This window comes from Salvelinus sp. IW2-2015, linkage group LG17 (assembly GCF_002910315.2).
Source record: "Salvelinus sp. IW2-2015 linkage group LG17, ASM291031v2, whole genome shotgun sequence".
NCBI classification, from domain to species: domain Eukaryota; kingdom Metazoa; phylum Chordata; class Actinopteri; order Salmoniformes; family Salmonidae; genus Salvelinus; species Salvelinus sp. IW2-2015.
This window is the reverse complement of record NC_036857.1, coordinates 34,663,923-34,677,271: the sequence shown is the minus strand read 5'-3', so window position 1 is coordinate 34,677,271 and position 13,349 is coordinate 34,663,923. Positions and strand designations below refer to the sequence as shown.

General features: G+C 46.3%; 1 protein-coding gene across 1 annotated transcript in view; it reads left to right on the top strand.

Moving 5' to 3' along the window:
- Positions 1 to 13,349, top strand: part of LOC111977234 (phosphatidylinositol 3,4,5-trisphosphate-dependent Rac exchanger 1 protein-like) — a 161,705-nt gene that overhangs the window by 77,121 nt on the left and 71,235 nt on the right. Inside the window, 1 exon segment of the mRNA XM_024006602.2 lies at positions 183 to 283. Coding sequence (XP_023862370.2) covers positions 183 to 283 — 101 coding nt within the window.

The following is a 13,349-nucleotide window of genomic DNA, read 5'->3' as shown; positions in this document are numbered from 1 at the left end:
GGATCTGTGTGGCTCAGGGTTTTCGATTCCTGCTGGGGCCASATTACACAGATAATGTATGCACTCACTTTGGATGAACACATCTTCTAAATGGCATTTGGTCTGTCTTTTAAACTCTTAACACCTTGTTGTATGTATGTTACACATTATTATACTAAAGTGTTGTGTCCTTGTAACCACAGTGAGTTTGTGTCGTGGCTGATAGAGAGTGGAGAGATCAGCAAGCCAGACGAGGGGGTCAACTTGGGTCAAGCTCTGCTGGAGAACGGCATCATCCACCATGGTGAGAGGATTGACTCTGGCCTTCATACCATTCTGTCATTCTTTTCCCCCCTCTCACTTTTTTTCTTTCTGGTTCTCTTTTTCTCCCTCGTTCTCGCTCTCTGTCTGTCTCTCTCTTGCTCTCTTCTCTTATTCTATATATGTTTCTCTCTAATCCTCCCACTCTCTTTTATTCTCTTCTTCTCTCTTTCCATATGCCTCATTATTTGCACTTCATGGGTGTATTTGTTTGTATTATATTGTCAGTCTCATTTGATATTATTCACACTCTGTTTTACTCATTTCTGTTATTCTCAGCTTTTACTCCCCTCCTTTCTTATTGTCTCCATATTTTAAATTTATTTAACCAGGTAGGCCAGTTGAGACAAGTTCTCATTTACAACTGCGACCTGGCCAAGATAAAGCAAAGCAGTGCGACCAAAAACAACAACACAGAGTTACACATAAACAAACATACAGTCAATAACACAATAGAAAAGTCTATGTACAGTGTGTGCAGATTTAGTAAGATTAGGGAGGTAAGGCAATAAATAGGCCATAATGCTAAATTGAAATTATTTCGCCACTAACACTGGTGTGTTAATGTGCAGATGATGATGTGCGAGTAGAGATACTATGGTGCAAAAGAGCAAAAAAATAAATAACAATATGGGGATGAGGTAGTTGGGTGGGCTATTTACAGGTGCAGTGATCGGTAAGCTGCTCTGACAGCTGATGCTTAAAGTTAGTGAGGGAGATATAAGACTCCAGCTTCAGAGATTTTTGCAATTCGTTCCAGTCATTGGCAGCAGAGAACTGGAAGGAGATGCGGCCAAAGGAGGTATTGGCTTTGGGGATGACCAGTGAAGTATACCTGCTGGAGCGCGTGCTACGGGTGGGTGTTGCTTTGATGACCAGTGAGCTGAGATAAGGCGGGGCTTTACCTAGCAAAGACTTATAGATGACCTGGAGCAGGTGGGTCTGGCAACGAGTATGAAGTGAGGGCCAGCCAACGAGAGCATACAGGTTGCAGTGGTGGGTAGTATACGGGGCATTGGTGACAAAACGGATGGTGCTGTGATAGAATACATCAAATTTTCGGAGTAGAGTGTTGGAGGCTATTTTGTAAATGACATCGCCGAAGTCAAGGATCGGTAGGATGGTCAGTTTTACGAGGGTATGTTTGGCAGTATGAGTGAAGGAGTCTTTGTTGCGAAATAGGAAGCCGATTCTAGATTTAATTTTGGATTGGAGATGCTTAATGTGAGTCTGGGAGGAGAGTTTACAGTCTAACCAGACACTTAGAATATGTGGACAACTACAAATACCTAAGTCAGAACCGTCCAGAGTAGTGATGCTAGTCGTACGGGCAGGTGTGGGCAGCAATTGGTTGAAGTGCATGCATTTAGTTTTACTAGTATTTAAGCGCAGTTGGATGCCACGGAAGGAGTGTTGTATGGCATTGAAGCTTGTTTGGAGGTTTGTTAACACAGCGTCAAAAGAAGGGCCAGATGTATACAGAATGGTATAGTCTGCGTAGAGGTGGATCAGAGAKTCACCAGCAGCAAGAGCGACATCATTGATTATATACAGAGAAAAGAGTCGGCCCGAGAATTGAAACCTGTGGCACCCACATAGAAACTGCCAGAGTTCCGGACAACAGGCCCTCTGATTTGACACACTGAACTCTATCTGAGAAGTAGTTGGTGAACCAGGCYAMGKAGTCATTTGAGAAACCAAGGCTATTGAGTCTGCCGATAAGAATGCAGTGATTGACGGAGTCGAAAGCCTTGGCRAGGTCGATGAAGATGGCTGCACAGTACTGTCTTTTATCGATGGCGGTTATGATATCATTTAGGACCTTGAGCGTGGCTGAGGTGCACCCATGACCAGCTCGGAAACCAGATTGCATGGTGGAGAAGGTACGGTGGGATTCGAAATGGTCAGTCATCTGTTTGTTAACTTGGCTTTCGAGGACTTTAGAAAGGCAGGGCAGGATGGATATAGGTCTGTAACAGTTTGGGTCTAGAGTGTCTCCCCCTTTGAGGAGGGGGATGACCGCATCAGCTTTCCAATCTTTAGGTAACTCAGATGATACGAAGGAGAGGTTGAACAGGCTTTGCAACAAGGCGTTGCAACAATTTCGGCAGATAATTTTAGAAAGAGAGGGTCCTATTGTCTAGCCCAGCTGATTTGTAGGGGTCCAGATTTTGCAGCTCTTTCAGAACATCAGRTATCTGAATTTATTTCTTGAATTTCTCGACTATTATAGATTTATCGGTGGTGACAGTGTTTCCTAGCCTCAGTYTAGTGGGCAGCTGGGAGGAGGTGCTCTTATTCTCCATGGACTTTACAGTGTCARAAAACCTTTTGGAATTAGTGCTACAGGATGCAAATTTCTGTTTGAAAAAGCTAGCCTTAGCTTTCCTAACTGACTGAGTATATTGGTTCCTGACTTCCCTGAAAAGTTGCATATCGCGGGGGCTATTCAATGCTAATGCAGTACGCCACAGGATGTTTTTGTGCTGSTCAAGGGCAGTCTGGAGTGAACCAAGGGCTAAATCTGTTATTAGTTCTACATTTTTTGAATGGGGCATGCTTATTTAAGATGGTGAGGAAAGCACTTTTAAAGYTCAACCAGGCATCCTCTACTGAAGGGATGAGGTCAATATCCTTCCAGGATACCCGGACCAGGTCGATTAGAAAGGCCTGCTCGCTGAAGTGTTTTAGGCAGCGTTTGACAGTAATGAGGGGTGGTCGTTTGACCGCGGACCCATTACGGACGCAGGCAATGAGGCAGTGATTGCTGAGATCCTGGTTGAAGACAGCAGAAGTGTATTTAGAGGGCAAGTTGGTCATGATGATATCTAGGAGGGGGCCCATGTTTACGGATGTAGGGTTGTACCTGGTAGGTTCCTTGATAATTTGTGTGAGATCGAGGGCATCAAGCTTAGATTATAGGACAGCCGGGGTGTTAAACATATCCCAGTTTAGGTCACCTAACAGTACGAACTCTGAAGATAGATGGGGGGGTAATCAATTCACATATGGTGTACAGGGCACAGCTGGGGGCTGAGGGGGGTCTATAACAAGCGGCAACAGTGAGAGTCTTATTTCTGGAAAGGTGGATTTTTAAAAGTAGAAGCTCGAACTGTTTGGGCACAGACCTGGATAGTAAGACAGAACTCTGCAGGCTATCTCTGCGGTAGATTGCAACTCCGCCCCCTTTGGCAGCTCTATCTTGACGGAAAATGTTGTAGTTGGGGATGGAAATTTCAGAATTTTTGGTGGCCTTCATAAGCCATGATTRAGACACGGCTAAGACATCAGGGTTGGCGGTGTGTGCTAAAGCAGTGAATAAAACAAACTTAGGGAGGAGGCTTTTACGGTTACAGAAGTCAACAAATGAGAGCGCCTGGGGAAAAGGTGTAGTACTGTGGGCTACAYGGCCTGGGTTAACCTCTACATCACCAGAGGAACAGAGGAAGGGTAGGATAAGGGTARGGCTAAAGGCTATAAGAACTGGTCGTCTAGCACGTTCGGAACAGAGAGTTAAAAGAGCAGATTTCTGGGCGTGGTAGAATAGATTCAGGGCATTATGTACAGACAAGGGTATGGTAGGGTGCGAGTACAGTAGAGGTAAACCTAGGCATTGAGTGACGATGAGAGAGGTTGCATCTCTGGAGGCACCAGTTAAGCTAGGGGAGGTCTCCGCATGTGTGGGGGTGGGACAAAGGAGCTATCTAAGGCATGTTGAGRGGGACTGAGGGCTCTACAGTGAAATAAAACAATAAGAACTAGCCAAGACCGCAGTAGACAAGGCATATTGACATTAGAGAGAGGCATAAAGCAATCACAGGTGTTGATCGGGAGAGCTAAGACAYTAARGGGTAAATGGTGATYAATGGGCAGAGAGGGTCAGTCAGGTACACACAGGACCTGAGTTCGAGGCTGGGGCCGACAGAWAAACAAATGTATGTACCGTGTTAGTGAACAGTCCAGCAGGCATCAGCTGTGTAGCCKAGTGATCACAGGGTCCAATGAGCAGCAATAGGTGAGTCGGAGCCGTTCGGTAGTCGCAACTATTGTATTGTAGCCCAAGAGTTAGCTGGTATACTTCGTCGGCTAGCCGGGAGATGGGCACGAGGCTAGCTCAAGGCTAACTGGTGCTTGCTTTGGGACAGAGGTGTTAGCCAACAATAGCCACTCGGTTGCAGTTAYCTAGCTGCGATGATCCGGTGTAATGGTCCAGAGCTTGCGGCAGGAATCCGGTGTTGTGGRAGAGAGAAGCAGTCCGATATGCTCTGGGTTGATATCGCGCTTTGCAGACTGGCAGGTATTGACCGAGCTAAAGCTGGATGGTGTCCGAACTCAAGATCAAGACAGCTAGCAGTGGCTAACAATGACTACTAGCTAGTAGCTAGTTAGCTGGCTAACTTCTGATGGAGGTTTCAGTGTCTATCCAATGAGGAAAAGAGAAGAAATAATAAATATTTTTCATAAATAGTTACAAAACCATTTCCCCAGGTTTCTACCAGCAGACTTAGTAACTTAGTTTCAGGTTTACCGATCGAAAAGATGCATTGAAAACGGCACACACACACACACACACACACATAATGTATTTGGTGCTGACAGTGAATCACTTGGGGCCTGCCTGCATCTAACGCAATAACAGACCTGAGCTATGAAAGCCAACTCACTCCAAGAAAGAGAGAAACCTGCATATTTCTTGACACTGCCTACAGTGGCCCAGTAGACTCAAAGACAACACTGACTGGATTGGGGGAGGAGGGCGTTGTGGGATAGGACATGGGGACAGTGATGGCTTTGGCCTCCGGGGTATAGGGCTGCCACTCATGAGGCACTGATCTCAAGGGGGAGTTGATGGAGCACAGGTGATGGAGAATGAGATTCAGGGGGACAGCAGAGAGTGGCAGGGAAAGAAGGCAGGGGAGAGAGACCTATTTTGTTATGGGAAGCTCAATTTGTGTGTCGAGTCATCAGCATCTTAAAACCGTTCACCAATTTCCCTGTGTTTTCCCCTTTGGACTTTTCACTTATGACTTGATGCCGTCAATGGGTCTCCCCTTGCACTGGCACAATGGATGTTCTGAAAGCGTTGGTCTATACTCAGCAGCAATCCTACTGGTTCAATGATTAGTGATGAATGTTTAACTAATTAACCAATCAGTTGTTGAATCCTCTCTCCCCGTCTCGCGCTCTCTCCCCGTCTCGCGCTCTCTCCCCGTCTCGCGCTCTCTCCCCGTCTCTGAACGAGCCAGGGAAAGCGAAAGCGAGCGAAAAGCGAAGCAAGAGCAAGTGCGAAAGCACGGGGAGAGAGACGCGCGAGGCGGGGGTAAAGAGAGAGTGCGAGGTCAATAGTGCCGAGACAAGGGGGAGAGAGCAGTGGGAGAACGGGGAAAGAGGCGAGACGGGAAAAGAGCGCGAGACGGGTGGGAGAGAGCGAGAGGAGTGCCGCGACACGGGAGAGAGAGCGCAAGACAGGGGGAGAGTGCAAGAGACGGGAGAGCAGAGCGAGAGAAACGCCGCTAGAGCGGGTGAAGACCGAGCGAGAGAACGCGCGAGACCAGGGTAGAGAGAAGAGATACACGCAAGATAGTGGGGGAGAGAACGCGCGAGTGAGAGGGGGAAATAGAACGCAGCGATGGAGGGGGGAGAAGAGCTTCAGAGTAACCCGCTGAGAGTGGGGGAGAGAGAGGAGAGCGCGAGAGGGCGGGGGAAAAGAGCAGAGCACTTGCGGAGAGGGCGGGCGAAAGAGATGAGCGCGAGAGGGGGGAGAACGAGCGCGTTGCGGAGCAGGGGGGTAGACCAGCGCGGCTGAAGAGGAGGGGAGAGAAGCGCTGCGAAAGAGGGAGTGGAGAGAGAGCGCGCGAAAGAGTCTGCCGGAGAAACCGCGCTGGGCAGAGGCCGAGAAGGGGGGGAGCGGAAGCGACGAGGAGAAGGGGGGAGTATGAGGGCGGCCCACGCGAGAGGGGGGGAGAGAGCGGCGAGAGAGGGGGGAGAGAGCGCCCCGCATCATGAGAGGGGAGAGACCGCGCCGAGAGGGCGGGAGAGAAGCGGAGAAGGGGGGAGAGAACGCCGAGAGGGCGGGCGTAAGAGAGGGCGCGAGAGGGGGGGAAGAAGACGCTCTCGAAGAACGTGGGGGAGAGAGCGCGGCGAGGGGGTAAGAGAGAGCTCGTCACGCGTAAAGGGGGGGGATGATGTAAACACAGCGCCAGCCTTTCTAGGGATTTCTTTCCCAGGAGAGGGGGGACAGAGAAGAGACACCACATTTTGAGGGGGCGAAGAAGAGCGTGGCCACTACATGAGGGAGGGAGAGAGTGCCGCCACTATTACACAAGTGGGGGAGACGAGCAGCAAAGCTGAGACAAAGAAGAGCCAGGCGCGTGAAAACAACCACGCTGCATCGGGGGGGGGGGGGGGTGGGGGGGGGGGCGGAAGAGAACCACTGAGGATGGATTAAGAGTAGTGTTGAGGATGGAAAGAGTGCATATTAGAATTTGGAGAGATTGCGTAGATGATAAGCGCTAAGAAAGGGCTGGGAGTATTGATTGGTCTAATAGAGTGATTAAGAGATGGAGACGAGGCCGACACTTCCAGAGCGAAAATGTATAGAGATGAAGGGGAAGCTAGAAAGAGAGTAGCGGCAACAACGTGGATTTTTGTTGTAAATGTTAGAAGGGATTTATTTAAATAATCAACACATTTGACATATTGATCACTTTGATAAGAATCAATCAGGCCCCATCGGAAATTTGAATTTATGCTAATTGGATGATGGAATTGTCCTCACAACTCTTTTGAGAGGTTTGCACAAACACTTTGATAACTTCCCTCTGCTAGTCTTATGTCATTTTTCCCCCCACGTTTTCACCCAGACAAAGTCCACAATATCTTTGACATTCTTTTTTTTCTCCACCTTGAATCATACAAGTGTGGAAATACACCACAACTTTCCTGCTCAAGGTTCTCTCAACCATGCATGGCTTGAATTCCCATCCTTAGGGACATCCTTGGATGTAAAGCATCCATGGTAATAAAGGCATCATTTGTTCGATTGAACGACAGGTCCCGCCAGGACTTCCTGGGGTAGCTACCAATGAGTGATTTGACCCTGGGAGCATGGGAGATAGACCAACCCCTTGTGTCCAAGAACAGTTAAGTACACTGTGTTCAGTAGGCCTAGGATGTGGGATCCAAACTTGCTTGGTTCGCGCACCCATTGACGGCATCTAAGTCATAAAGGAAAGTCCAAAAGGGGCTAAAAAATACTGAAAATTGAAACTCAAAGTTTCATCAGGGCAAATTGGTGAACGTTAAAAGAGCTGATGACTCGACACACCAGATGAGAATGACTATTAAACCCATTAACAAAATAGGGCTTCAGCCAGTACTTAAATCCCTTTTCGCCCTCCAACCACAGTCGTCCTATCTTTCCCCTCACCACCGTTATACTCATGCAAGTGCCCGCTAGCCATTTCATCTGGCTAGTGAGCTGGCCCGGACCCACGGTTTATGTGTTGTAGGAAGCTAGCCCGCATTAAGGATACGGCACAATTCCAGGTGGAATTTTTTGGCGGCGATTCCTTCAAAAATAAAACCTCCATGCATTGCTCCATTCCCGACCAGTAGATGCTGACATCATACATACTCCTGTACTACCAAACTAAGTTAGAATATTCACCATGCCGATGCCTCACACTTCAACTTATACTCTTCTATTCCCTCCGATTAAGACTAACCGAGGAACACAAGTCGCAGCGTATTGTCGTTCTTCATAATCTCCGATATGGCTAATGGCCTTAGCCTAACATAGATGGGTATACCCTCCCGACCCACCATTATTCACACTCAGAACTGTCCTTATAAATTCCAGAGGTAGGCCGAGTATAATCTTACGATTGATTCGTACTCAGGATCCCCCCATAGCCCTCATAAACGTTATGCCCAGCACTACACATATTACTACTCGCCCTCCTCCCGAACACAGATTCATGAACGCGAGTCAGTGTTTGTTGCTTTTGTAGTCATCTGGCTTATATTTTTGGCCGAGAAGAACAACTTGTTTGCATCCTTGTAGGCAGTGGTCAAAGAAAGGGAAATGCTAGCTTAGCTTATTATTTTAGATGCAGGTTCCAGTCCTTCACTGTAGTTTCTGTGCGTTGCGAGTGGCGTTAGAGATGACAGAGGCTTCATAGCTCCAGTCTAGTAAAGACCCTTTTTAAGAAACCTCAACATCATAGCATACGTGACATACGATAGACATCAACCTCGTAGGACAATGATAAAATTACGAAGTGATAGTGGTAATTCAATTGTGTAATACTACAGGTTGAGAAAATGAATAAAAAACCGCTGCCTACTAAAATAGTCAGATTATTATGGCGTCACGAATATGCCAATACGATTCAGTATGTCTATGGTCGCTTGTGACTGTGTTGTTCCCTAAAAACTGACCCATAACCTTGGTATTTTTGCACACGCTGCGGAAATTAGTGTTTTAATTTGACGTAACAATCAAATAGTGTAAAAATAGATTAATTCGGATATACACTGTTTAATCCCTGACATGCGCAAGTTAGACCCACCTAAAGCAAATACGGCGTCTACCTGCCATATGAGAGGTTAGATAGAAACCCGGGTTAAAGAATGACAATGCCTTGTGGAAAACAAAAATGATTAGGTTATTGAAATGGAGCAGGGAATGGGATGAAGTAAACTGAAGTAGAAACATAGGTTTTGAATATAAGTGTGTTTAAAAAAACTTGGTACCTTTTCTATGGGGTAATATTTTTTTTTTTTATTCGTTATAATTTTTCCCATTATATCCCAAAACCTTATTAATCTTTTTTTTCCTTTCCCTTCAGTGTGATGGATGTGTTAGTGTGGGTTGTGGTGTGTGTGTGGTGTGACTGTGTGTGTGTGTGTGTGTGTAGTGTGTGTGTGTGTGTGGTGTGTGTGTGTGTGTGAATTTTTGTTGTGTGTAATATGAGTCCATTTTGCAAACTTCCTAACGCTTCCACTCAGACCCATGCTCAACGATCTTTAGAACCTTGTCTGGGAACACTGCTCGTCCCTTATCTACTGTGAGCATGAGCAAACAGGAATGAGAGCTGTTCAACACTGCCGGTCTGGCAAGCGCTATGAGCTCACGTCTTGCCTTCGCGCCCGTGAGAGTGTCTACTGCGTTCCCATGCATTTCTAAAGACAAAGGAACTTCTCCGGTTTGAACATTATTCGAAGCATTCTGTTAAAAACATCCTAAAGATTGATCTTCCTATACCATCGTCTTGCATATTTCCAAACGATCTGTAACGGAACTTTTTTTTGACGGTCCTTATCCGTGTCTGGACTTAGTGCTCGCGACTCTTCATGAATTTGGAATTTCGTCGACCTAAACGCGCATACAAAAATGAGGTATTTTGGACATAAATTATGGACTTTTTATCGAAACAAAACAAACATTGTTATTGTGGACCGGATTCTCTGGGAAGTGCATCCCTGGGAGTGCCATTTTGATATGAAGATTCTTCAAGGTAAGTGCGTAATAATTTATAATGCCATTTCTGAACTTCTGTTGACTTCCACAACAGGTGGGTTTACCCTTTACTTCCCGATGTATATCGGCTTGTTTTTGCCTTCTGAGGGGGTGTCCTAGCGGGCACTATCACACAAAATCACTAATCAATGTATTCATATAGTGCCCCCTTCTTACAATGCAGCTGATATCTCACAACAAGTGCTGTACAGGAAACCCCCAGCCCTAAGCCCAAACAGCAAGTCAATGCCCAGGTGTAGAAAGCACGATTTTGCCATGTTGCTTTTTCTTCTTCTTTCTTTTCTATTTCCTTTTTCCGTAAGTTTATTTTTGAATCCTGCTGACACAGCAACACTGCGGTTGCATTAAAGGAGAAGTGGGATCTATAATTCCATATAACACTTGTATTTATTTATTCACATTTATGATGAGTATTCTGTATTTTGATCGTGGCTCTCTGCAAATTTCTCACCAGATTCTTGGAGCAAAAAATTACTGGACCTACATCACGCGCCCACTAGTAAACATAAAGATATAGTTTTTGGAATAATAAACTATCATGAACTTTAAATTTCTTTACTACAACTAACAAAGAAGCATAGCCATTATCTTATACTTGATGTAACTATAGCTGTAAAGAGCCCCTTAACCTTAAAACCTAATTATGAGTGTTCAGTCAAGTGTACCTGAACATCCTCCTCATCAAAGTATTAGTCGACTTAATTTTATCTCTGATTTCATTTGGGGGGGGGTGGCGGTGGCTGTTGTGGGGTTGGGTGTGGGCGTGGGGCGGTGCCAGGAGCGTGGGCAGGTGGTGGGGGGTCGGGGGGTCTGTGTGGGGGGGGGGGGGTTTTAGGCTTGGCCGAACAGAATGGCCGTGTATTTCTTTTCTCTGGTGCACTCCGAGGCTCCTCCTGACCTCTCTCGAACCCTACGCGACCATCCGCCAGTCTTGTCACGACCTGTACTTTACTCTCGTCCGTAAACGCCTTTCTGTTTGAATATCTGGGATGTGGTGGGGAATAACACACAAAGATTTAAATTCTTTACACTAGTGGTGCTGATTACTTGACGATTTAGAGGAGCATTCTTAACAGATTCGTGCAGGACCTTCTTTCTGCGGCTGTTGTTTGATTTGTGCCGGCCCGTGCCCACTTACCACTCACTCGGCTGTTGTGCCACACTCGCATCCCTCGGCGCTCGTCACCCTTCGCCGACCGTTAGCCCCGGCCCGATTTCAGCCGTAGATAAGTTAACTATTAACCTGTACTAGAATGCTTACAAGGCCAAGCGCAAATTTTTTTTTCTATTATACTTGGTAATTGGAAATCCTTTTTTTTATTTTGGCAAGGCCGAAATATTGGATATCCGGTGATCACCCAGCGCAAGGCAAAAAGCCAGTACTATATAGCCGTACACAGACTAGCCCCTCACTACCAAATCGGCTAGCATTGTTGGTACACAATAGGGAAGACCTTATGTGCTACACCAGACCCGACAATTGCTAGGAACCGCTCCACTGTTCTTACAGCTTACAAAAAATCACATAGTGTAGTCTGATATAACGAAGCCCTATGAAATGTACTGTTGAATATGCGGGGCACCTACCGCTATAGTACAAAGTCTGGCCAAGAAGTTTATGAGAAAATGACAACCAAAATATTCATTTTTTCCACCAACGATCCCCTCGACGGTGCCCATTTCAGTTTTGTAATGATCGGCAATTTGGCAATATACTTCCACCAACATGTTAATTGGGGAAAGACTGATCCCCAGATGAAATTCGAGCCTCTAAACTGTGGCAAGACAAGCTCCCTTCTGTTTGCATGCAAACCATTAACACTGAACTCCGAACTGCATGCCCCAAATAAAACCCTTATTCCGACTGCATCTCCTTCAGATACCCTGCACACTTCCAAAAAGGACAGCTGACCATCCATGTCACGTCGATATCCTCCAGTCCCCGTTAATCACAAGGTGTGAGACTGTTTGTAAGGAAGGACAAGGTTGAGATCACCTGCTTGCTCCTGGATGGTTTTTCTGTCATGCTTGAATTGAGTTCCGAATAACAGACTGGGAAGGCTTTCATAAAGGAGGTGGGTGCTTGGAGGTCATTGTTCTTTTTCTTCGTCTGTCATGCCATGGTTACCACTGCCAGAAACACGTGCCGTCATCCAATTGCTTGATAAAAAGGGGCTTCACAGGCAGGATTATTGCTTATGGCAGTAGAAGGATGCAAACAACCTAATCAACAAAACTGTTCTCGGATCATCAAATGAAAACGGTGTCTAAGGAGAAGGTCGTTCAATTTGGTGTGAAGAAGGCTTTCAACGGGCGCCCAAGAAGAGTTCCTAGCAAGCGCCCAAGAACCTGTCTCCCCCTAAGTTGATTTTCAGAGCTGCGGGATCGGGGGCCAAAACCACCAGTATAGAGCTTGCTTCAAGGGAATGGCAAGCAGGCAGTGTGAGGCATCTTGCACGACACAGTGGAGCCGAGACTTTTTTGGAGGATGGCCTGGGTGTTCAAGAAGGGGCAGCAAATAGAGCCACTTCTGCGGTCTTCAGGAAGGAAAATATCAGGGACAGAACTGATATTCTGCCTAAAGGTACAGGGTGATGGATGGCTTGAGGGCTGGGGTAAAGTCATTTTCCTTCTGAATGAACCCTTGGTTTCGGATTTGTTGGGCATCCCGTTAAAAAAGCTTGTCCAACTTAGAAGAACATGGTGAGCGCTACCATCAGTCCTGTGTCATGTCCAACAAGTATAAGTGCATAATCCTGAGAACCGATTCATGTGTGGGGTTGCTCCCAGTCAAGGGAGTTGGGCTCACCATCACATTTGGGACTAAGCAACAAAGCCATGAATTAAAAGAATGGTACCTAACACATCCTCGAGAAGCAACCTCTCCCAAATCCATCCAGTGACCAACAGTTTGGTGACCAGAATTCAATGCCTTTCCAGCAGATGAGCACTTGCCACATAGGCAAAGTGATAAACTAAGTGGCGTTCGGGGAAACCAAAAACATACTCAATATTTTAGTCCATGGCCGGAAACTTCCCGATGCGGGCTTATACTTTCAACATTGAAGGACCTTTGTGGTGTGTCAATTCCTCAAAGGGCGGTGAACAAAAACAAAACCCAACAAATTCTGAACACAACCTCGGAGGCCCAAGCATTTGATTAGCAAGAATGGGCGGTGGTTGCCATCAAGTCTAGGAGTGGCCGCAGACGTTAAATTGACAGCATGCCCAGGGCGGAGTTAACAGCGGTCTTTCAAAAAGAAAAAAAGGGTCAACACGGCCAATATTGACTCTTTGCATCAAACTTCATGTAATTGTCAATCAAAAGCCTTATGACAATACCTGTAATTAAATACTTCAGTATCCATTAGTAAACACATTCCTTTTGACAAAAATATCTCAAGACAACTGAGGCAGCGAACCTTTTGTTGAATTTTAATATTTTGATGTCATTCCCTCACAAAACTTTTTTGGCACCACTGTACATTCTCACACTGACCTGGGG